The sequence below is a fragment of the Varanus komodoensis genome, unplaced genomic scaffold (assembly GCF_004798865.1).
Source record: "Varanus komodoensis strain SLA01 unplaced genomic scaffold, ASM479886v1 scaffold52, whole genome shotgun sequence".
NCBI classification, from domain to species: domain Eukaryota; kingdom Metazoa; phylum Chordata; class Lepidosauria; order Squamata; family Varanidae; genus Varanus; species Varanus komodoensis.
This window is the reverse complement of record NW_025336114.1, coordinates 3,877,750-3,903,127: the sequence shown is the minus strand read 5'-3', so window position 1 is coordinate 3,903,127 and position 25,378 is coordinate 3,877,750. Positions and strand designations below refer to the sequence as shown.

The window sequence follows — 25,378 nt, the reverse complement described above, 5'->3', positions numbered from 1 at the left end:
CAGAACCATGAGTTTGCTTGGATGAAATGCAAAATTATCAATTCCCATTACCATAGTCCATGGGTGGAGAACCTCTGATTTGCAGAGGTTGCCCATCTAGCCTGCAGGGATGTGGACACCATCTTCAAATCCTTTCCCTGCAATCACCACCCCCTGCCTGGAGGCTACTGGAAGACATGGGGAGAGAAATACTGATACAAGATTATAGTATCTCAGCTACAGAGCACCTGCTTTCCATGCAAAAGATGCCAGGCTCAATGCCTGGCATCTGCATCAGAGGCAAGAAAAATCCCTCCTGACAACCTGGGGAACCTATGCTCGTCATTGTGCACAGGATTGTGCTACCTAGCTGAACAGCTAGCCAAATTTGGTATAAAAGAGGTTCCTATTTTAATGGTGTCCTAAATCACCTTTCCACAAAGTGCAAACCTTTGGAACACTTAATACTCAAAGTTTAGAAGATCCCCCCAAGTGTCAAAGTTGCAAGTCTGAAGCTGCACATTCAGGTATACGTCTATATAAGAAGGACACTCAGTAACAGGCCCTTAACTCTTCTTTGTTCCATTGCTGATCTGGGAGAGTCCATATATACATACATAGGTGGTACTGGGAATCCAAGTTTCTCCAGTTTATATCTACAATGGGAGGAGCACACCTGCTGAAATAGGTAGCCCTGCCTTGCAATAAGACAAAGCCTGCAAGAAGCAACGTGGAGAAGATGTCACTCTAATGCAAAATACACCCACAAGATACAAGTTAAAAACCCTTACTCTCCAAAAACTGGATTGAGCTGCTTTGGGATATATCGTTCCTTGGTGTCTTTTTGTTGCTGTCCAATTTTAACCACAAGGTAGGGATCGGCCTTGCCATTGGGGTCTGCTGGAGTCAGGTTAGTTGCCTAAAATACATAACACACGAGACTGTACAGGGTCCAAAGCCACATAGCAGCTGCAGCGAAAAGCATTCCATAGTTTAGTCAGGAAACGCCATCATGAACGGCTACTACTGCAGCAGAATAACTGACATGACACTTCCATCTAGGTGTTGCATGATCAAAACATCAACGATTATAAAATCACAGAACTAGAAGGGAGCCAAAGAACTCCATGATGTAGGGTCATCTACACATTAGCTGCTTTCCCCTCCATCAACATATTAATTCCTTCCAGGCAGACACAAGCAGGAGCAGAGCCAACTATAGCTTCAGAAAGTGCTAGCAGACAAGCTAAAGTACTGGGCAAGTAAAATGTCCTAACACTCTCTAGCGGTCTTTCCCAAAGGGCAAATATTTTTCCCAAGAACATGGGACTGGCAGATCCTAAGAGTTAAGACAGTCTTATGTTTCTCCACAGGAAAAACAGGAATATCAATGAGACTCTAGTATTCTAAAGCAGGAAACTACTATACTATGTTTATGAGGTGTTGGCATAAATGACAACACTGCATAATATACAAACTTTGAGAATTCTACTTGCATCTCAGAATAGAATTGCTCACATATAATTTGCAACAAAAGCAGTCCCAAATTGTTGGAAGGAAGGCAGAATCTGGGAGTTCAAAGGATTGTAATAATATCTCAAACATATGCAAACACAACTATTAGAAGATCAATATGCAGCAGCCTGAATTGAAAGAAAGACAGAATTCTCAATCAGAATTGATAGAGTTCATACTTTGGAGATCAGCCTTGCATAGCTCAAAGGAGGTGCCAATATCCTGGAATCCTGGTGCCAAATCTCCCCCTCTGGGCATCTCCAGGAGGTCATAGGCCTTTTTAGAACAATTAGTTTGCCAGCAGAGATAATAGAATCCCAGTTATCTGAGATCTACTGGAATGGCTATGAATTTATTTGCTCAACTCAACAAAGGTATCAAGTCTTGTGAAGTCACTGAACATACTTACTTTAACAATATAGATCCGGACAAGGACCTTAATGGGTCTGTTTCTGGGAATGCCTTGGGAGATCTTGTGTTCTGTACCTGCCTCTTCAGCCCGGTATACATAAAAAGAACCCTGCAACAGAAGGATTAAACTAGAATGCTGCAATCTATGTTATCCGTTTTAGTAAAAGGACAATCCTATATCTACCTCCTTGGGGGTAAATGCCAATGAAGTCAGTGCAGCTTACCTCTGAAATATGCATAAGACTGTACTGAGAAACATTGTCTCATCTGGGCTTTGTTCTGAAATCAATATAATATCCAAAATGATGTTTGGAATTGTAGTCTTTGATCCAGTAATGGGACTTAAATGGTTAACAATGTAATGTTACTGTAACAGAAAGATTTCTGTTTCTACTTTTCCCATATTTAGAAACAGAGCAAGTCAGAAGGAGCCTCCGAGGCCATTTAGTCTGACCCCTTGCTCCAGCCAGTTCCGCTCATGACATGTCTACCATGTGCATGTCCAGTCTATCCTTGAACACCCTTACTGATGGGGTTTCAACCATCTCCCATGGAAGCCCATTCCATACCCTAGGGGTCCTGTCAGGAAGTACTTCCTGACTTCCAAATTGAACCTTGGTTTCCTTATTTGTTTGGGAATTGTTCCCCTGTTTCTATTCTCACAATCATAAATCTATATTAGAAAGGTTGCTTTGTCATCTGGAATATGATTAAAATGATTTTACACATTTTACATGATGTTTAAAATACTTGAACCACATCTTCTTCACACAGGCAGAGGCCAGGTTGATTAAAGCATTAAGTTTCCCTTTTCTCCAGTAAACATTTAGACAACAGAGTTTCAGTGTTATATTAACTTATGTGGTACAGTCCTTCACACATTTAAACAGACAATTTAAAGTCCCAATATTCCTCAGCTAGCATGGCTGGCTGGCAATTGCTGAGAGTTGTAGGACAGGAAAGAAAATCAATACATTTGGAACATGGTGCTGGGGGAGAGTTGTGCTAATAGCCTGGACTGACAGAAAGAGGTACATGTAGGTCATGTCCTGGAAGCAAACAACTTGCCATGGATGCAGACATGATGAAGCTGAGGCTGTCATGCTTTGAGCACATCATGAGAAGGTAAGACTCAGTGGAGAAGACAATCATGCAAGGGAAAATCAAGAGCAGAAAACAACGAGGAAGACCAGCTATGAGATGGCTTGAGTCCATACAGGAAGTCACAGCCTTGAGTTTACAAGAGCTGAGCAGGGCTATCAAGGAAGGAGGGTGTTTATTCACAGAGTCACCATAATTTAAAGATGACTTGACAGCAAGCAATAAACATACATATGATTGTACCATTACTATATTTTACTCCCTTATAGCAAACATGCACAAGATTATATAAGACAGTTTTTTATCCTTTAGAGGAAAAATCAGTTGTTGCTAATGTATTGTGGTACTAGCAATAAATAAGATTCAAATAGTCAGTACCTTATATTTCCCCACAAAATTTTCCTCATCATTTGCATCTTCATCCTCATTTGCTTTGCCCCGGTGAAGCGGAAAAATATATAGCCAATCCTCAAAATTGTCAAACTCATTTTCCAGCTCTGTATTGTAGATCTGAAATTTTTGTTGTTGTTAGTTGCAAAGTCGTGTCCGAGGCATATTAAATCTAGAGATTTTTTTGCCCTACTCATTGCTAATACAGTGGTACCTTGGCTCACAAACTTAATCTGTTCCATGACTCTGGTTGTGTCCCAAATTGGTTGTGACCCAAGTCAAATTTCCCCATAAGATTCAATGTGAATAAGGTTAATCCGTTCTGTAACTATTTTTTTAATCAGAAAAATTTGAAACAAAGTGGACAAAGAACAAAGTAACAAAGTACTGTACGGTACAGTGGAGAACACTAACCTAGGTGAAGGGGAGGTTATTGTTTTGAGAGAGAATCCCCCTCCATAAGGACATCTCTCAGCTGCAGGGTCAATTTTGGTGAAAAATCTGTCTATAGTCCTTGTTTTTTCCTGTGCTGCATAACCCTCCGGAAATGAGAGACCACGTTATCATTCAACACCCTGTTCATTACAGTTATGTTGGGATGGTGCTTCTCAAAGAAATCCTGGCACGGGCATGCTCCTGCAGGAAAGACCATCTCTCCTTACTCTGCAACCAGCACGATCGCGGCCATCTCCCCCCACCACCCCGAGTGGGGAGATGGCCATGATCACAGTCGCATTCGTGCAGGGAAGACGTGCATGTTCACGGGCGCGCTCCTGCAGGAAAGATGGGCACAGCACAGCCGCGAACATGCACGTCTTCCCTGCACAAACGCGACTGCGATCATGGCCATCTCCCCACTTGGGTGCGGGTGGGGGAGATGGCTGTGATCTTGGTTGCCACCCAATGCAAAGTTCGTGAACCAAGTCAAAGTTTTCATGAAATTTTTGTTTGCGACCCGATTTGTTTGTGAACAAAGACGTTCGTGAACCAAGGTACCACTTTATAAAGCAGTGCAGAAGAGAAAAGTTAATGTTTCCCAAGGATTTCATGGCAAGGTCATGCCATGAAATCCCTGGGACATTTCAAGCTCATTCCAGTCCAAGGTCATTTCAAGGCCACTGACAGCTCCTGATCTCTTCCCAGGCATCTCTCTGTCCCAGCAGTAGTTGCTCACTCTCAAGCAAGGGCTCCTTAGGTTTGCCTCGTTGCCTCGTTGTTTCCTTTAGCAGTGCATTGGCTGGGGCTTTAGGGCTGAGGAGTCTGGAGACCTGCTGCTTGTCACCTGCATGGCAACTGGGGGCATATGGGGAGTGCAAAAGAAGATAATGCAGAAGCCATTCCGGAGGAACCTGCGGCAGGGAAAGAGTCCCCGAGGCGAAGAGTAACAGAGGCGGCTACTGCAGTGGTAGCAGCAGCACAGGTCTCCAAGTGGCCTGGGGTCAAAGTGGCACCTGCTTGCAAAGTGATTTCAACCACTGCCATGGTGGCTTCCTGCCATGGTTATTCGGCTCCTTCTCCTGTTCTGTGGAACCCACATCAAAACCCATGTGTCAAATCCAGTACAGAAAAGCAGGTAGAAATGTACTTCAATAGACAGTGAGATGCTCTTTGGCTGTGTTGGTGAATACAAACACACTGTTATATATTGTGCAAAATTTAATGCATAATGATAGGCATGATGTTAACACACACATGATGCTGAGATAAACATACAGTGAACCACATGCAACAAAGCAGGAGCATTTTTCCCTAAAATCTCAAAGGTCACCAACTGGAGCCACACGCTAAAGAGTGGCTGGGCATGGGTGGGAGCGTTAAGGCATAAAGGTGCCTCTGAACACATGCTCAGCCCTGGAATCTGTTTTCATTAACAGAACAGAGCTCACAGTCCTGTGATAGAAAAAGCCACTCCTGGATGTTTCTTCTAAAGGTTCTTCAGCCTGAACTTGAAGGGGAGGGGTGCTTTTATCATTGTTGCAAGTGAATAGTTAGGAGTTGGAAACTGTCAGTAAGAATCTGCTCCCTCTTGCAGCCAGGGAATGGATATCACTGGCGGAACAGGATTTCCACATCCACTCCTTCCTTCATGGATTCTCCAACTTTTCTTTGACTACATAGTCAAATAGGAATTTCTTTCCACGGTTCCTTCCCTAACATTTTGCAGAATGGAGGGGATGCAGAAATATGGCAATATGACTTACCCTTGTATAGCCTATGACATGATTTCACTTTGTAAGGTTTACCTGTAATGTGGCTATTAGTTTCCTTTTGGGTTGAACCGGCTCAGCTTCAACCACCACTTCATCTTCCACTTCCACATCAAGAGAAGCAACAGTGAAGTTCCCTCCATCTAAGTAAGATAATGAGATGATAGAGGGGCATTCTCCTCCGCTTACAGCTTAAAGTTGTAAGACTAAAGTGGCATTTAATAATTCCCAGTCAAGTAAAACAATTGCTTGTTTTTCTTCTTTGTTCTCTCTGGCACCTGCAACTCTTCTTGCAACTGGGAGCAAAAGAAAAGCAGCAGTTGCAAAAATGTAATAGGATGAAAAGAGTCCGTGTCAATGACTTGCAGAAACAACAAAAACGTTAAAGCTGTAGTGAAGGTAAATGGACAGCAGTGGTTGGGGGCTGACTCCATCCTTTGAGTGAGCTTGGTCAGGACACCCTCAAAGGGACCTTTCAGTGACCTGGTTCAGCCAAGTGACCCTACTTCAGATTCCAGGTTCTCGGGAAAGCAGCAAATACACTTGTATTAGATGTTAAGTGCTTTATATCTGATAGAATATGGATGCAGATAAGAAAGAAAAGTAAGACTTATTCACATGTCTTTAAAGGTTTCTTTGTGCCATGGATATCACTCCAGAGGTGTTGAGTTGTCAGGACACCTGTACACTCCCAGTTGCAAGCAGAAAGCCAATTCTATCTGCCTAGGCTATGGAATCTATGGAGGACTCTCTGCCTTCTAAAGACCATTCAAAATTGTCAACTGGGGTGGGGGAACGAGGGTGGTGAAAACAACTCAGCAGTCCGCGGCCATCCTCACTGAAGAGTTGCAGTAAGTGTGGTGAGAACTTTACAGAGACTGGTTCCTGTTTTTCTGTTGACTATGTGGTTTCTCACAGCAATGCAAGCCTAGAAGCTATCCAGTCTAAGGCTTCTACTTTAGTGGACTGCACTGGATATTCTGAATAGTTCATTCTAACTCCTCATTGCAAAGTCTTCCATTCAATCCCAAACCCGCTCCCTCCATCAGTGAATCCACTTTCTCACCACTACTGTCACCAGCTGCTATTGCTCTTCAGCCTTTCTCTCATAATTGCTATCGCTTGCTTCCTCAACATGCAGAGAACTGATGAGCGTGTAGGCTGTGGAATCTGCTCTCAACCAGCACCACAGTCTGGGACAGAGCAACAGGCAGGTGAACAAGCAGGCTGTAATGGTGAAGAGGTGGAACAAGCCCAGGGGGCTTGGGGCCCAAGCTTTGCTTCCTTGATGCCTACCCTGGCAGCAGTTTTCTTTTTCCTAGGAGCACAGGTCCGAAGGCACTTTAAAAGAAGTGTCCCCATTGTAGGCATCTGTGTCAGCTGTGAGAATCAAGGGACACTCCAGGCACTTGGAATTTTCCATACGTATTAGCATAATTAAATGCATAATATGTGAACCAGTCCTATCGGTACCGTGAAATCCAAAAGAAATCCAGCTTGGCTTCGCTGACAACATTGCTATGGACAGGAGCAGGAAGGATCAAGTTGGGGAAAGTTGAAATGAATTTTTGAATGCCAAATAATCTGAAAAGCACTTACCTGGATCATTTGGGTCATCCTCTTCCTCATCACTAATGGACTGTAAAAGAGAATGGCCATTTATCACCATGTGATCGATGTTGATCACTCTTTACTATTCCATGATCTTAACAAAAGTTCTATTATCAGCATAGGATGCCTTTTTTTAGCAAAAAGGCTAAGAAATAAACAAACTGCAGACAGAAAGCACTAATAAAAGTAGATGGAAAATCACAGCATTTTTTCCTTCCTCCAGTATCTAGTTATTCTGTATTTTGATTTTATTTTGATGTTAGATTGAAGCCTAGCTGGGTACTGCTCTGGACAGTGCCTACATCATTAGGTGCTCAAACAATATAACGATAAAGCATTTTTTTTCCTTATAGCATACTGAAATCCTATACATGTTTATTCAAAATTAACCCACACTGAGTTCAGTGGGCTTACTCCCAGGTAAGCAGTTACAACATGGAATCTAGAGGAGCAATCCTATGGCCCCCTAGATAGTGTCTGTGGGATCACAGGCTAATTGATTTCCTAGTTCAAAGGTTGGAAATAACGCTAGAACCTCAGAGCTGGGAGCCCCCACCTCCACCCGGCCCAGACAGAGTGTGTCACCTGATTCCAAGACTGGGAAAGCAATCTCAGAATGGAGTGAAAGGGGGTATTTTTGTGGACAGGCAGTGGACGAAACTGGAGAGACCAGGATGCCTCCTTCCCTCCCTGTTCTGAGACATTCCAACTAACTGGGTAAAAAAGCCCATCTAGCGAAAAATGTTGCAGGAGAAGGAGAGCCAAAGATCACCTCCTCCAGTGCTTCTGCCCTGTATTGGATGCCATATGCCCCAAGCCCCCAAACCCCATCACAAAAAGAAATGTGCTTGGACACATAGTTCATTCTCCTTCCATCTGCAGTACAATACAATATGGTATAGCATTACAGAAATGCCAATGAATTACCTGGTTATTTAATTCCTTTAATGATTCATAGTACTTAGACCACCAGTCCAGTTCTTCCTTCTCAGGTTTTTCTTCCTCATATTCTTCCTCCTTTGGTATTAAAGCATCAAGAGGAAGTTTCTTCAGAGGTGCCTAAGGGTAAAGGTTGAAAATGTCAGCCCATCAAAGGCATGTGCCCTGGGACGAGACCAAAGCCTCAGTGCATCCCAGCCTTCCCCAGCCTGCCACCCTCCAGATGTTTTGGGCTACAGCTCATCCAGCACGGTCAGGGATGGTGGAGATTCTAGCCCAAAACACTGCTTGGGGAAGGCTGGCTTAACCCAATACATTGCTTCCAACAAAAGCCTGCTGCCAAAAGAGGGTTTGTACCTGAAAGGCAACCTACACATATTTTAAATATAATAATAATAATTATTATTATTATAACATTTCTACGCTGCCCCTTGCCGAAACCTCGGGGCGGCTTACAACACGATAAAATACAATGAAATACAATAGCACATAATAAATTACCATTAAATACAAAATACAAAAAATACATTGATTTACAAATATAAGATTAAAATTATCAGTATAAATTAAGTAAATAAAAATATAGGAGGAGAAAGAGAAGGAAGAAGAAGTTGCCCTGGCCAGATCATATGTTTTAACAATTAAAATGATGTTTAAATAAAAAGGTCTTTACCTGGTGCCGAAAAACTAGTAACGACGGTGCCAGGCGGACCTCTTTGGGGAGTGAATTCCATAGGCTGGGTGCCACCGCAGAGAAAGCCCTCCTCCGAGTACTTACTCTCCTAATTTCTTTCATGGAGGGTTCCCGGAGAAGGGACTCTCCCGCAGATCTCAAAGGGCGGTCGGGCATATACGGACGTAAGCGCTCGTTCAGGTAGCCAGGACCCAAGACGTTTAGGGCTTTATAGGCCATAATCAACACCTTGAATTGGGCCCGGACTTCAATGGGAAGCCAGTGAAGCTGACGGAGGACTGGAGTCATGTGAGCATAACGCCCCGTCCCCGTCAGCAACCTGGCAGCTCTATTTTGCACCAATTGAAGTGTTCGGACTGTCTTCAGGGGAAGCCACATGTAAAGCGCGTTACAGAAGTCTAGGCGGGAAGTCACCAGCGCGTGTGTCACCGTCTCCAGGCAGTCGTACTCCAGGTAGGGGTGCAGCTGATTAATCAGCCGAAGCTGAAGGAAGGCATTCCTCGCCACCGCTGTCACCTGAGCTTCCAAAGAAAGCTCTGAGTCGAGGAGTACTCCTAGGCTGCGGACCTTATCCCTAAGAGGGAGTGTTGCACCATTCAGGACCAGGTCAAATCCACCCTCTCCGAAACCCGATCCGCCAACCAACAGGACCTCCGTCTTGTCTGGGTTGAGTTTCAGTTTATTTGCCCTCATCCATTCCCTTACCTCGGCCAAGCACTGGTTCAGCACAGCCACTGCCTCACCTGGATTAGTGGAAAACGAGAGGTAGAGCTGGGTATCATCAGCGTATTGATGATTCCGCAGCCCACACCTCCTGATGACCTCTCCCAGCGGTTTCATATAGATGTTAAATAGCAGAGGGGATAGAATGGAGCCCTGTGGAACTCCATGGCATAGCTGCCATGACATAGAGACATGGTCCCCCAGCACTACCTTCTGGAATCGACCGTTGAGATAGGAGTGGAACCACTGCAGAGCAGTGCCTCCAACCCCCAATCCCGCAAGTCTATCCAGAAGGATACCAAGGTCGATGGTATCGAAAGCCGCCGAGAGGCCCAGAAGAACCAACAGGGATGTACTCCCCCTGTCCTTCTCCCTGCACAGGTCATCGTACAGGGCGACCAAGGCAGATTCAGTACTGTACCCGGGTCTGAAGCCGGACTGAAAAGGATCCAGATAATCAGTTTCCATTCAATTCCACTTATATACAAGTAAGGCACCTGACTTTAAGCCATATATTGTTGCTAAAAGTTGTTAATACAACAAGCCATATATTGTTGTTAAAAGATCACCTTTTTCCACTGATATTTTGAAAATCATGGTGACAATCAAGCCTAATAAAGAACCCTACAGTTGGTACAGATAATTTATCACATTCTCAGTTCCTCAGTAAATGGGCAGGTGGGACACTACATGCATATGTGTAACATGAATTGTCATGCCCTGTCCCCTCCCCCATGATTAATGCTAGATAAAGCAACAGCAAAAGACTTCTGATGAACCCCTCCTCCCCACATTTGTGTGTGGGGCAAAGGTGTGTGATTGACCTACTTACTAAAGAACCTTAATTTAATTTATGGGGATCTGTGCTACTGTCACTCCTTGATAGTTACATTCCAATTAATTCTGCTTCCTTCCATTTCTCTTCTGGTTTTTGCTCTTCAGGAAAATCCCCACCTCTTATTAAGTACACCAAATGATTTATGGAAAAGCCATTTCTGTGACATGGTTCTAGGAAGGTATGTCCTGAATAGCAGAATCACTGAATGTCTCCTCTTTCACCACACTCACCTGTACAAGCTTCAGGGGATTTGCTTTGCTGCCTATGTCTCCTGCAACTGCACCAATGGTTATTACTGTCTTTCCAGCAGCTGCACCCATGTTTATCACTGTTTGGCCAGCAGCTGCACCAAGATTCATCACTGTTTGGGAGATGTTGGGTCGAGCTGAGGCTTTCCGTGCTGAAAAGAAACCATACAAATCATGCATTTCATAGGGATAAGTACTTTCATTTCTTCTATCTTTTCAGTTTTATTAACCAGCTATGCCACTCAGCCAGAATATTCCTTTAAATTAAGTGACAAAAAGAAAGACTTTTGCATTTAGATGAACTGTTGGTGTGAGCCAATTCCCTCAAAGGTCTCCAACTGTTTTGGAGAGCTCATTTGGAATAATGGCAGTGACACGTGAGCACTCCCACAAAATCACTTCCATGAGGGGGCTTCTCATTCACAAAATTGCTACTCTTATGGGCATGACCCATCACAAAACCCAGAAGGAAAACTGATGAGGCTAAAATCAAACTTGCAAAAACCCCTACTTACCAGGCAGGGCTGAGTCTGAGTTCCAAAATACAAAACCATCTTTTGAATTCCAAGTTTTGTATTCCAGTATCTATTTCACAGATTGCACATTTCAAAACAAAGCACTAGGCTTCAACCATTCACTTTTTATTTTTTAAAAGCAAGGCTCCAATGCACTTTATTCTTAGAAATAAAAATAAAGCAAGTCTGGAGACTGGCACTTTGTTCTGTAGTTTGTTTGCCTCCCAGGAAGGGAGCTGTCCATGGGCACATTGGTACCCACAGGCACCACATACCTATGGCATGCAGAGGACCATAACATGGGTTTTAGATCTGAAAAATAAAACCCAGATCCAACTGGCTCTGAGGAGATACTAATAATTTTAATAACGAAACTTCAAAGCCTTAGTTGTCTTTGCAACCTTGCTCCTTGAAGCATTTTCTTTTAAAACATGCTTCTTTCAAAGCATGCTGCATGGATGTAGGTTTTCTGAATGTTTTCTGACATAGGTTTAATTGGCCTTCTGGCCTAGTAAAACCAAGAAACTAGTTATGACTTATGGCAGTGGAATAGATCCAATAGCAGGTGAAGGGGGTTATGCTCTGCAGATGCTGACATAGTATCTCACATCCTAGAAAATTGTCCTAAAAGAAATCAGATTGTAATGACTCACTCTTGGATGGCCTATCGGCTTCTTCTTCCAACTCATCTAGCTCTTTTGGAGCAAATTTCATAATATGGGAAACTATGTGGGTTCCCACCATGACGGAGCGTCCAAAGGCTCTCTTCTCCACCACAAAGATACTGAGAGGTGGGTGCAAGTACACCTGCTCTGGAAGCTCCTGTGAAAAAGCAAATCAAGTTCTCAGAAAAGATTACAGGAAAAAAACACTATAGAGACAGGAACTGCTTTATTATGACATGAGCTTTCACAGGAAACAGACTGCTTCAAAATAGGACCATCTGCAGGTACAGTAGCAGAAATCCAGAACTCTGTTCTAGTTTCTGCAACATCCCGGTAACTGCTCGACCATTTCCACTGAGAAACAATCATACAGGAACCTCAAAAGTCTTCAGTGGATGAAAACATTATTTAACAGAAATGCGTACATGCAGAGACCAAATAGTACAGTAGGAGCTATTCACTGCCCAGTCTCAGTTTTGAAGTTATCCCAAGGAAAAGTTGACAGATCCTAAGTTTTGGGATCTGCATCCCAATTTCTACTCACCACATTAACAAATTTGACAAGTTCATTGAAATTTGGATTCTCTTTGTAAGTTGTTATCACTTCTGATTCTACTTTCTTCCCAGCACATTCAATGACAACCTGTGGCTGGTCAACTTCAAATAAGTTCACACGCTTCAGATCTCTCAGGCCCCAGAACAAGATCTAAGAAACAGAGGGCAAAAGAGCCAGTTCCCCTGGGAACTCAGAACAGGGCTTGACATTTTCCTTCTTCACAATTATCCTGTTCCAAATCCCATGAATGTAAAAAGTCAATTCACAATTGCATACCAGATTAATAGACATGTCCACCGTCCACCTACTCATTCCTAATTTATATCTGAAACATACTAAGCCTACATTATTGTGGATGAATCTAGACAGTAAATGTATAAACAAACCTTCACTGGGGTAAAGTCGAAATTTTGTCTTTGTTTTCCAATCAGATTACTTAGGGTACAATCCCCTGGTTGTTTTAAATGGAAATAAGTCCTATGACTCCCAGCATGTCTTGGCCAGCTATGCTGACTGGGTACACTGGGAGTTGTAGACTTTTTTCTGTTTAAAACAAGCATAAGATTTCATTCTTTACCAGCTAATGCATTTATACGAGTTCTATAAGTAGTTCTATACGATTGCAAATTACTGCCCAGTTGTATCATATTCCCTTTTTTACAACTCAAAATACCCCATGAATTTTTAAAGCTGATAACTCCAGGAAAAGGAACGATATTTAAATGGAGCAAACTGAATAACTGCAAGAAGGTTCAGAACAGCCAGATTAATTTATGGCTTCCCTATTTTAAAATATTAATGTCCAGATTTTTAATATCCATATTATGCACAAATGGCACAAGCAAAGCTATTTGGAATTGTTACTCTCAAACCTATACCCACTTACCATTAGGTCTGCAAAAGGGACTTGATGAAGGCTGATAGTAATGCCAACACTAAAGTATAAGTCCCCCTGCCCCTAGCTGTTCCATTTGAATAGATAGGCAATGGTTACATTAAATAATTCCTTTGCCAAAGTGTTTTCATAAAGAAGGTAAAAGAAAAAAAAAATTACCTCTATACGAAACTCCTTTAGGATTGGTCGGATTCCCTCTGGAATAACGAATCGTCCTGAACGAGGGTCTCCCAAATATTCTGGTTCCTTGGGATCCACATCATTAGGCACTGATGGCTAAATAGCAAACAACAGTCAGACTATCTAGCTGTTCAAAAAAAAGGGTATTCTTCATAGTGAAGTATAAATATCTAACCCAATGGAAGTTCCAACAATTGTATCTGAACTCAATAAAGTCTTTTGCCCACACATGCAGCCTTTTAATATCTCCTTTCACTTGAGCTGGGAAACAAACAGGGAGTATTTCAATTAATCAGATAAACATTCATAACAAGCCAAGATACTAACAAGCCAGGATACTAAACCAACTTCAAACCATGGTTTAATATTCTGTCATGTTCCAAAGCTGTGAACCATAGTTTCCTGGCTGGGATGAAAAAGGAAACGATCCTTCATTGAAGGCTTCCTGGATTTTTTTGCAAGTGCACCAAGCACCAGTGAAGGGGCTCTATGAATGGACAAAGGACTAAGATATGATTTGCTGAATGTTATTATGCCAAATTTATTGAATTACCACCATAGTCATCATTCCTTACTTTCTAAAACAAAGGATGTCAGGTTTTCTTTATCTAGATCCAGAAAGCACTCCTTCTAACTCCAGTTGTAGGTGTAAAGGCTTAATACTAAATGTTAATTTGGGTGTTAATCCCAGATGCATGGACATTGGTTGTGGATGTTAAAGAGTGTTACAGAGAGGAAAGGACACTTGCTACATGTATTTAGCCATTACTTCAGTGTATTATTTTGCAGATTCTAGAGCTGAAACTAGTCTCAATTTTAGTTTTAATCATAGATTTTCATAAATTGTTACTTTTTAAACCCTGCAGAATTTGCTCCAAAATCAATTGCCTCGCTGCTTAGGAAGCATGATGGAAGTATGTTCATGTGTTACATTAAACAGGTCATTAGGAATGTACGGTGACTAGATTGAGATAACATAAGCCACATTCAAGGGTTGAGTATGAGCATGGATTGATGCTGAAAAATGGGTTATAAGAATTATAGGTTTTTTTCAATCCAGCCAAGATAACAGACCATGGTGAACAACCCAGAACTCACAACCTACCGGCAAACCATATGTTCTGTTCATGAGTGCTCATGGTTAGCAAGCTTGTTAGCACAGCTGGGTTCTGACAACACAATAACCAGCAGTTCAGCATCCATTCACACCCAACCCATACTCAACTATTGAGTGTGGGTTATCATGTTGTCTGAACCTAGCCATTATTACTATGCCTCCAGTACCCAGCAGAGATATCATCAGCCTTTTCAAGCTGTGAAGTATATCCTTGCAATCTTGCTATGGAAATGAGTCTACTTACCTCTAAGTAGCCACTATAATCCAGTTCAATCAGCTCAAATACAGCAATCAATTCCCCAGCTGCTTTATGCCCTTTATAAATGTCAAAAAATTGGAGAGAAGGTTTGCTGTATGGCTCATCTACCAGCTTGACCTGAGGAGTAGCAAAGGCTCGACCAAGGAACACCGGTGCACCCTGTGAAGGTGAAGGAACAGCCATGAGTACAAACACACTACCTCAGGATCCCAGCTTGTCCAAGCTGCAGGTATATTTTACCTGGACTGCTGCACCCTCTGGAGCCCAAGCTCCCTCAGCTCCATCATTGGCATGTCACAATACTAAGCTCGTTAATGCCTCATGAAGATTATTCACACAGCAGAGCACCAGCAAGCCTGCTTTATGGATGACAAGGCTGTCCGTAGCTACTAGTCATGAAGGAATATTAAGAAACAGGTGGCCTCTCAGTACCACTTGCTGTGGAACACAAGAGGGAGGGCACTAGCACGTTCCTCTCCTGCTTGTGAGCTAACCTGAGGAATCCAGCTTACTAATGTGGGAACCGAATGCTGGATTAGATAGGCAACATGGTCCTTGTGCACCCTGGCATACCATTCCTGCTATCCGCCAAGGTGCCCTGCCCCTCCTCCTCTAAAACAAAACAAAATTTCTTACTAGCAGCTGGGACCACTTCAAAGCAAAGTGAGGGCCTTTAGGTACTCCCTTCTTTTCCCCCGTTCGTGCCTCTGGACAATGTATGAGGCTCAGAGACATTCTTAGACAGGTGGCAATAGGCTAGTGCTTTCATCTACAATGGGTCCATTTTGTGTTGCTGTCCTGGACAGTTTCTTAAAATGCCAGTTTCAAAAAAGCCATTACATTCTCCTGAGAAGGACTTTTGGTCTCATCCCGCATGGTTCCACTTATGTGCTTAAGTTCCAATGAAGCTCCAGTGAAGTTGCAATGAAGCTCCACAGAGCCCATTCTTCTTCAGTTGACAGACTTCCTCTTGTGCTTGGTTCTGTCTTAGAAAGGTCTCACTATCCACTTTCTCCATATCTCCGTGCATCATTTTGCCACCTCTATCATGTCTTGCTTTTTTTAAAAAAGCTGAGCTATCCCAGCTGTTGCGCCCTTTCCTCATAAGGAAGTTGTTCTCTCAACTTGATCAATTTAGATGCCCTTTTGTGTGCTTTTCCCAGCTCTTCAATATGCCTTTTAGGTGTAGTGACCAGACTTGCACACAATAGTCCAAGTGTGGATTTGAATAAAGGGAATATGATTTTGACACTTTATTTTCGGTTCCATTCCTAATTATGCCTAACATGGAATTTACACTTGGCTGATATTTTCTTTGAGCTGTCCACCACAACCCAATGCTCTCTTGGTCAGTCAATAACCACAAGCTCAGCTCCCACCACCTTTTGCCTTACCTTGCATCACTTAGCACCAGGTCATCTACCCAATTGCTGGTTGGTCTGTTGCCAGACAGCTCAGGATTTACTACTGAAGGAAATTCTGGCTGTGAGTTCACAATACCCAAAGAGTTATTCCATCCTGAAGAGAAAATTGCAGCTACCCAAATCAGGTAAATGCTTATATTTACTTACAAATTTATTGTGGTCGAACATATTGATGATAGCAATTGGCGTCTCTGTCTTCAAGTCCTCTTTTTTTCCATCTATAATGAGCTGGTCATACAGAAGCAATTCATTCCACATTGGACTGAGTGTCTCCTCCAAAACCTGAATTAACAGAGAACAAAGTTTCTGATATCTAGCACAGTTGTTTAGAACAGTTTCTTTAGGACTAAACTAGATACATACAACACAGAAACAAGTCCATCTTTTGTTTGTTTGTTTGAAAAGCAGTCTCTGGATGTTGTGAGTTTAACATAGAAATACTTGCTGGATCAGACCAAATATTTGTCTAGCCCAAAGTTGCTCACAGGATTGTTCAAGCAGGATCGGTACAAGACCTTCACCAGCCCAGACTCCTCATCAACTGCTGTATGCAGGAATGCCACTTTGTGAAGGAGGTAGCACATAGCCAGAAAGACTAGTAGGCACCAATTTATTATTTATTTATTTAAAGTTTTTATATGCCGTCCCCATTGCTACACAGCCTCGGGACGGCTCACAACAACAAATAAATAAAACAAATAGAATTACAATTACAATTAAAACTTGGAAACACACTGGCTGCACAATTAAAACTATAAATATTAAAGATTATTAAAATACTGTTTGAATAAAAAGGTCTTGGCCTGGCGCTGAAATACAAATAACGACGGCGCCAGGCAGACCTCTCTGGGGAACGCATTCCACAGATGGGGCGTCACTGCAGAGAAAGCCCTCCTCCGGGTACTTTGCTTCCTGATATCTCTCACGGAAGGCTCCCGGAGGAGAGCCCCTGCTGCCGATCTCAAGGGGCGGGAGGGCAAATATGGCCTCAGGCGTTCCTTCAGGTATCCGGGTCCCAAGCCGTTAAGGACTTTAAAAGTAATAGTCTCTACTTCCATGAACCTGTCCAATCCCTTGCTAAAACCTTCTAGATTGGTGGCCATCACTGCTTCCCATGGCAGTGCATTCCATAATTTATGTTGTGTAAAGGAGTAAACAAAAGGAAAAGATTGCTTACTCCTTTCCACTATCAATTTTTTCCACTAAAAATCACTTCCCAACTGATTTTCCTCCCCTGGCAAAATATATGGTATTCGTATATTTTCATTCCAAAGGTGAGGCAGGGGGATCTCTTTAATAGAAAAATTCCTGGAGATAAAACGGTCAAGTAGCCCCTGACCCACAACATTTCTCACCTTAAACCTAGTCTCCTATTTTTGTGTGGAGGGAGGATAAAGACAAAGACAAATGTACACAGCTGGAAATATTTCCTAAGGGCCATCTTCTCACGTAAGCCTTGTGTTGATTAGAACAGGAGGCTTTTCTCTATGTCTCATCTACAAGAGCTGCTCAATTCATGGATACAGAAGTATCCACCCAGGTACACTAAAGCTGACAATTCACCTGCCATGAGCTCTTGGAGAGATGAAGGACTGCTAGGTTCTAGGCCAGAGGCTTCTCCCTTAAGAGTTTTCCACTTTTTGGGAGGGGATGGAGTTTGAGAAGGGGCTTCCAAGGAAGCACAAGAGGCTTCAACCTAGCTTCAGACCTTGTCAGAGAGACCTGCTCACTCGGAGTTCTCCAAGGTGCTACACCTGGCCTCCTTTGCTGCACTGAAGCTTGCCAGCTTCTGCCTCAGAGTACAGCAGTCGAGGTCCAACAAGCCACAGAGCTGAAATCAGTAGAGAAGAGCAGCTAGCCTCAAGATTTAGCAGGGGCTTATTGTGGGGCGTGGCAGAGGTGCATAGCACTGGGAATGCAAGGATCCAGTTGAAGTCCAGTTCTCTTGTGCTTGCCAAACTTCTTTCCTATGCTCAGTCCTAGCCAGGAAGCGAGCTGAGCTGAGCTCAAGTCTGTGAACACTTGGGAACACTAGTGACTTCTGCAGAGTATGTGCAAACTTCTTTGTGCCAGAACGCAACGCCTCCAGGTCACATGTGAGGAAGCAGTCCTCTGCTTTGAACTCATATCCTGCTGGATGCCAGCAGCCTTAAGACAGAGTGCAGCAGGCCAGATTCTGGGGATCCAAGAAATCTGAGGAAATCTGATGGATTCCTACCCTGGACTGGATTCTTCACACATGCCTATCTGGCCCCTCAATATGCAGCTGATGTGCTTACTCACACCTCTGCTGCAGATACACTTACCTGTGTAGTCTGGCACTGTGTTGAAAACACCACTTTCGCAAAGGGGTCAGAAAGGCCATTTTCATCAGCTGGGAGAATCCCTCGTGCCTGGTACAAATGGGCTCGCAGCTGAAAGTAGCTGAAGTCTGAAAAAAATGGAACATAGCCATCGACTTTCTAAGCAAATAATTCTTGTGTGATAGCTCTCACTCTGCAGGCTCTGTGCAGCCAGCAAAACTCTGGCCTATTGCACCACAGCGCTTCTGACCAGCTACTTGGCTCAACATGTTCCAGAGAGGCAGCTGTGTTAGTCTGTTGCAACAGAAACATAAAAAAGAGGTTTGTGACACCATGAAAGCCTAACAGATCTCTGGCACCAACCGATGGTGAGGAACAGGTTCAAGGCAGGGACGGCAAATTACCCACCACCCCTTCATGGGCCAGTTGATACCAAGAGGCTGGTGAAAGCTCATGCAGAATGAGCAAGGAGGCTGAAGGGCTGGGATGTTTTGCCCACACTGAGTCCTCCCCTATGGGGAAAAGTGCAGCACCAGCAAAACCACGCTCTTCTTATATGTGAGGGGAAAGGATGTCTCTCACTTTTCCCTTCTGTCGTTTATCTGCTTCCTTTTAGAACTGCTCTTCCTGAAGTTTTGTTTTTTGCTTTGTTATATGTATTATTGCTGAAGATGACAAATTCCCCAGCTACTCGCTAAGCATTGCAAGAGAAGTGCTAAACTGCTCTTCTAAATAAATACAGTACATTTCAGAAACTGTCTCTTGGGAACCTAAAGCTCCTGCCCACAGAGGAGGCCTATGCCATGTACAGTTTGTTTATTTATTTATTTATTTATTTATTTATTTATTTATTTATTTTTCGATTTATATCCTGCCTTTTTCCTCAAAGGGCTCAAGGCAGCTTACATCATTCTCCTCCTCCATCTTATCCCCACAACAACAACCGTTCTGGCCTTCTTTCCTCCCATTCTGCCAATGCTGGGTGAATGATTCTATACTGTCTGAGTCTGATATGATTGGGTCAATCAATTTCAGTGTAAGGAAACAATAGAAGTGGCAATTGCAAGGGGTGGGTATTCATCGCACCCCTGTATGAGTCAGTGTTCTGGCTCCTTCTAATTAATGTCCTCTTTGGGAGAGTGGAGCAGCAATTCTGCTGCATCTCTTTATGAGTGCATTTGAACCTTTCAATCGCTTCCAAGTAGAGTTGCAACCAAATCAAAGGTGGAGTCTCTACACAAATCCTTTTGATAGGGAATGCTAGGAGCTTTCCATCTGGAAGCACCCGAGTCCATCCCACATCTCATACTGACTTTGTAGTTTTCCAAGTCCATTCTGGAAACCAGTTCATTCTGGTTTCAGGTCATGACTTATTTTAATACTCAGGCGTCTGAAGCATGGAGAAAGTGTGAAGCTTACCATCCCTGTTGAGCCGACTGGGCGGAAGGTATCTTGAGATCTTTACAGTCTGCTGTGCCGTATCATAGATTGGTTTGAACTCCTCTGGTAGCTCTGCAGTGCTGTTCTTCACATATTTTGTTACCCCAAGCCACATATAGATTTCCAGCTTTGCAAAGATATCCCCAGTGTGTGACCCTGGAACCTTTAAGCCCCAAAGAGTATTTTCAGTTGAAGAATGCTGAGGGCAAGAACTGCAAGACGTACTAAAATCCATGCAAGAAATTCTTTGCTCTCTGTTCACTCAGGTTAGCTAAGTCACCATTACAGTAAGAAGCAAAAGAGAATGCCTACCCTTAGAAAGACAGTTTGGAACTTCGCGCAATCCTTGCCTTTCTCTTCTTCTACCACTGAGTAAAGAATGTTTTGGGCAGGGATCCTTGCATAGGCGACACGCTTATTGCCACTAAACAGCCAGATTAAGACATCAGGGATAGTAGCTTGGGGCTGAAAGGAATGAGAGAGAAAGCCAAAATTAAAGGGCTTTGGGATTGTTGAAACCTGCAAAAACATTTATTGTGTAGGTATGAATTTTGTAAATCTGTTGCGAATACAGGGTTTTTTTAATGGAGTTTTTACTAAGGACTGAGATAATCGAAGGGAAAGAAGACAAGATTCATGGCCACTTATTTCAACTCCTGATCATTTCATGCACCTTTGGATTTGTAAAGTATCATCTGTGATTTGTGATGCACTATCACATTTTTCTCAGTTACCATAAGGACTAGATACTTTTTGAAAAAGTAAAGGGAGTTATTATATTATGTTTCAGCAACAACACTTCATGAAATGTTTTCTTTTGAGTTACTTGAGCTACGCAGTTCTGGACCTCCTGCTTTGTATATGGATTCCCAAACTATGTCTTCACATCTTCAATTTTATCGCATACCTCTTTAGCCAGGAAGCGCAGCTTTGACAAAATCATCTTAGTCTCATTTAGTTTTTCCTTGGTGTTGGTGCGAGTCAGTCGCCTTCTTATGCGGAGCCCCTGTTTCGCATACAGTATCTGAGCACACACAAAAAGCACACATCTTTTGCTAACTGTGTACTCAACTGCACAGGACACCAGACTAAATTCTCATCAACTGGCTTTTCTCAAGGCGAATTTCTTCTTTCCCTCCCCTTGGCTCTGTAATTTCTCACAACCAAATAAAGGCTGGTGGCACCAAGTCAGCAGGGATCCATTGTTTCCCACTCTGAACTTTAGAGGAACTCTCCATGGGGCTGAACATGCTTGGGAAATGGGGCTTTGCCCCCTGGATAGCTCCTTTAAAGCTCAGGATAAAATCTGGCATGGATACAGAGCTCCACTGATATTGTGCCCACCAGCCTCCACTGGCTATAGCAGAGATGCTCCAGTGATGGTCATTTTTAGCGATCCAAATTCTTTCCAGAGTGAAAACAATGACTAAAATTCAGGAAATGCTTGGTTCAGAATGCAATTGAAACAGAAAGTGGAAAATCCTTTAGGAAGGAAAAAGAGGGATGGATGGAAGCACTGCGGCAGAATATGCTCAGGAGCAGGGCTGGCTGAAAACACTGCAGTGCTTGGAAGGAATGGCAAGGTGGTTCCCTGGTTCCCTGCACAGAAACCAGCCAGACTGGCCGTCAGAGCTTACTTCAACCCTGTCAGTGGGACAGTCTCTTCCCCCACCTCTGAGAGCAGTGGGCTAGTTTAGGGGGTGCAGGACAGGCCATCGGGCATGCCTTGTTGCTGATGCTTTCCCCCCTGCCCCGCTCAGGATCTTTCACTAGAGGAGACCTTCTCACTCTGCTGACTGTTAGGGCCAGCCCTGGCAAGGGAAGATAAAGCAAGCAGAGAATAGGCGGAGGCCATGCACACGTAACAATGGATAAAGAAAGCAAAACCAAGTAGAGAGGGAGGCTGAAGCATGGAAGAGACAAGCTGCAGGAGGCACTGGGTCCTTGAACCTATGAACCTGGGTCCTTTATAGGTCCTTGAACCGATGGTTAGAGAGACACATGACTATGTTTTAAAGTGGGTTGCTAGCCACATCGTACCACCATCTGACCACCTGGAATTCCTCTGAAGATGTATTAGTTCTCCTTGGCAGCATTCTTTTCAAAAAGTGCACCTCAGAGGAGAAGTTAGCTTTCCTTGTGGGAAGTTCAGCAGTGCATGGATGGGCAGACAATTGGTCCTTTTGATCCAGCTTATGGACGGCCGTGCCATGTCATTGGCATCAGCATATAGAGCTAGGAAATTCAGAACATCATTGAACCTAAATTCAGAACATCATTGAACCTGGCCACACATTGCAGGGGTTCCACATTTACATTATGCTATGTGGAGGTCAGAATATTTAACTTTGTCAGTGGTGACTTTAATGCCCTGCTGCTCTTCAAGAGTGAAGCCAAACATCCCATCTCTCTAGAACCATAACACAGAAGCCTGATCACATGACTTACAATATTTTGTGGAAGAGATTTTATTCGGCATCGATCAAGGTTGTTTGGGCGGGTCATTGGCTTCTTCTCCACATTAAGAGAATACTGCCTGCAATTCAAGAGGATGTGAGTTCTGAGCCCTTGAATGGCAGCCATATATCACACAAGCTGAAAAGATGGACAGAAGTCAAGACCTCGTCCCTTCAGAAGAGAACTATGAAAAAATTATCTTCTGTCCCATCAACAAGAAAGGAACCGGCATGACTGATGAATTACACCAACTCGGGAGCAGCAAAATGCCACATACTTCAGTACTGGAGGGAAAAATCATTGCCTTCCTCTGCACACACCAGATTGCTGATTTACGTTTTCTCCCCGCTCTGAATTCTCAGGACATGATAGCTGGCACCAGTAATATAGGTATAGGGACAAGTGGTCCATTTTTTTCAAGGTATGGGCCCAATAACTGCCTGACCTGTTCTTCTCCTCTCTGTTTGGCACGATTGTGAGCCATTTCCACTTCCCCCTTACCTTGCATTCACCCACTCCATTCTGTGCTTTGTATCACTCAAAACTGTGCCAGGTAGATTACTGTCTAGCAAGCACAATATAGTTTCCATTGACATTTCTGTTTTGCATCCTCCTGAATATTGATTTTTAGCAATGGCATGTTTCCAAAGTGCTTTGCACACAGATTATTCTCCCTCTCAGGTCAATTTGTGCTTTTTTGTAACAGAGTGTGTGGATTCCCAGTAGGGCTGGGGAACTCTTTCCTCACACAGGTATGGGCAGTACCAAGTTTTACAAGTTTCAGCACCTATTTGTATAGTCAGGCTTTTGATTACACAGGCCTTTCTTTTCTTTGCTGCATTATAACATTATGTTATAATAACATTATATATAACATAACATTATGTTATAATAATATAACATAATGTTATAATGCAGCAAACATTATAACATAAACTAATAATACATTGTTATTACTTAATGTTCTCTTCTGTTTGATTATCTTTTTGTTAATGCTTTATTTTATTATTTTTATAGCTTGTACTCCAGGACCGTCTTCCAGTATAAGATTATTTTAGAAAGGACCATCTTTCAGCACTGGTAACTTTTATATATTATGTGGTCAGGGTTTAGCTCCAGAGATGGGCTTCCATAAAGATGCCCTCAAAAGTTTTGAGATAAGCAACGCCTCTTTCTGGTCTCCTATTTCATATTTCCCTTTTGCACTTTCAACCTTTTCTCTATATTACAACACCTCTTTGTTTGTTTGTTTAATCTGTTATAATACTGCTTCCAAGTATGATTTAAGGTAAAGATTCCTCCAGTATTTCGTTGTCCAGTCAGCCTGAGAAGGTTTCTGCCTTAAAAGAAGCCAGAGTGACTGGAAGACAAATATTTTCCTTCAGGAATCAGCACATCTCTCATTTCCCTTTGGATTATTTAGTCAATGGACTATTTTTACACACCCCCCCCCTCTATGCTAGCTATGCACGCATTAGAAACCAAGTCCAGACACAGGTAGAACTTGACACAAATACATTGGAGTTCAGGCTTTCCCCTCCTTTGCCTTCCGGTTGTGCAGGTCTGCAACTCTCAGCTTTCAGAAGGCAGTTGCTGTCTGACACATCCGGAGAGCACCAGGTTGGGGAAGGCTGTTCTAGTGCAGACTCAACATAGTCACAAAGCCTCAGATGACATTACTGTGGATGTACAGTGATCTCTCACCCCTATTTTCTGAGTGGATCTGGACCATTCACAACTTCTGGATCGAGAGATAATTTTTTCAAGCTTCTGCCAAAGCTGCATTCAAGAGTCTTCCATTCATGGCTATTGCCAATGGGTATAGCAGAGGCAAAAGAGACTCAAAAGGCAGCATGAGGAAATCATACGGGAGAATTAAAAGAGAGCAGTGGCACACACACCTGCATCCAGCTACAAATTCCTCCAGAACCTGTCGAAGCCTCTCATCTGCCTTTGACTTTGGTCTCCTCAAGAGCTTCTCGACATCTTCCAGTCCATGTTCCTATTGCAACAAATACAAGCTTGAAATCAGGCCCAGACGCCAGAAGATACTTCTTTGTGTTCTTGGAGCATTTATTTATATTTAAACCCTGCCTTTCCAGAGAAATCCCCTTAAGGCATCTTACAATAGTAGAGATAGAATACTGCACAGACTGAGCTGTCCATCCTTGCAGTTTCCTATATCCAGCAGCCATCTCCAATTTAGTGCCTTCCAGATGTTTTTGATTTCAACCCCCATCAGCATAGCCAACAGTCAGGAATGCTGAGAGTTGCAGCTCATGCCAGTTTTATTCAAGCTCTGAAAAGGTATTTCATACAAATATGTATTTCTGAACATGCTTTTCCTAACAGTGTGCAAAGCAGGAAGCATGTGGTGTCAGCACTGCTTGTTATTAGCAGGCGCTGCTGAGGCCGCCCACCACCCACCACAGTCATCCCTGCTCCTGCTGAGCTGCAATCCTTCCTAGGATTGGGGCAAGCATGAATTTCCCCAGCACCGAAGTGTTGCTCCTGTTGTATGTCCACTGGCTCCACAGAAGGTCTGTGCTTTGCCGAGATAGAAACGGAAAGAACTGCCTTTGTGGTAAGGATCTTGGCAGCTGCTTGCAATTTTGGACTCTAATTTGGGGGTGGGGCTGTTATGATAGCCAGTTGCTCTTCAGAATTCACTACTATCATATTTATCTATTAGTAAATGCATGAATAATAAGATGTTTGTTAATAAATACATAATATTTTTAAATGTATTAACCTTGCTGGTCTGTGACCATACTTAACAAAACAAAGAAAAAAAAAACAGGGGAAAATGCTCAACAACTGCCAATTAAGGAGTGCAGCAACTTCCCAAAGAAAGGCGTTCCCAAGATATGGAAATCAAATTATACTCCCTGAAGCTAAATGATTATCCTCC

At 43.1% G+C, this 25,378-nt stretch overlaps 1 protein-coding gene across 1 annotated transcript in view; it reads right to left on the bottom strand.

The window, feature by feature from the left end:
* LOC123031953 (fer-1-like protein 4) overlaps positions 1-25,378 on the bottom strand; it is a 67,251-nt gene that overhangs the window by 10,426 nt on the left and 31,447 nt on the right. The window contains exons 19-36 of the mRNA XM_044447484.1: positions 24,369-24,469; positions 22,459-22,546; positions 20,918-21,034; positions 20,323-20,475; positions 19,990-20,173; positions 18,574-18,698; positions 16,415-16,549; positions 14,829-15,002; positions 13,447-13,563; positions 12,381-12,542; positions 11,825-11,993; positions 10,639-10,808; positions 8,142-8,273; positions 7,203-7,242; positions 5,640-5,746; positions 3,385-3,516; positions 1,904-2,014; positions 771-898 (exon numbers count right to left, since the gene is read on the bottom strand). Of these exons, the coding sequence (XP_044303419.1) occupies positions 771-898; positions 1,904-2,014; positions 3,385-3,516; positions 5,640-5,746; positions 7,203-7,242; positions 8,142-8,273; positions 10,639-10,808; positions 11,825-11,993; positions 12,381-12,542; positions 13,447-13,563; positions 14,829-15,002; positions 16,415-16,549; positions 18,574-18,698; positions 19,990-20,173; positions 20,323-20,475; positions 20,918-21,034; positions 22,459-22,546; positions 24,369-24,469 (2,345 nt within the window). The remainder of the gene's footprint in view (positions 1-770; positions 899-1,903; positions 2,015-3,384; positions 3,517-5,639; positions 5,747-7,202; positions 7,243-8,141; positions 8,274-10,638; positions 10,809-11,824; positions 11,994-12,380; positions 12,543-13,446; positions 13,564-14,828; positions 15,003-16,414; positions 16,550-18,573; positions 18,699-19,989; positions 20,174-20,322; positions 20,476-20,917; positions 21,035-22,458; positions 22,547-24,368; positions 24,470-25,378) is intronic.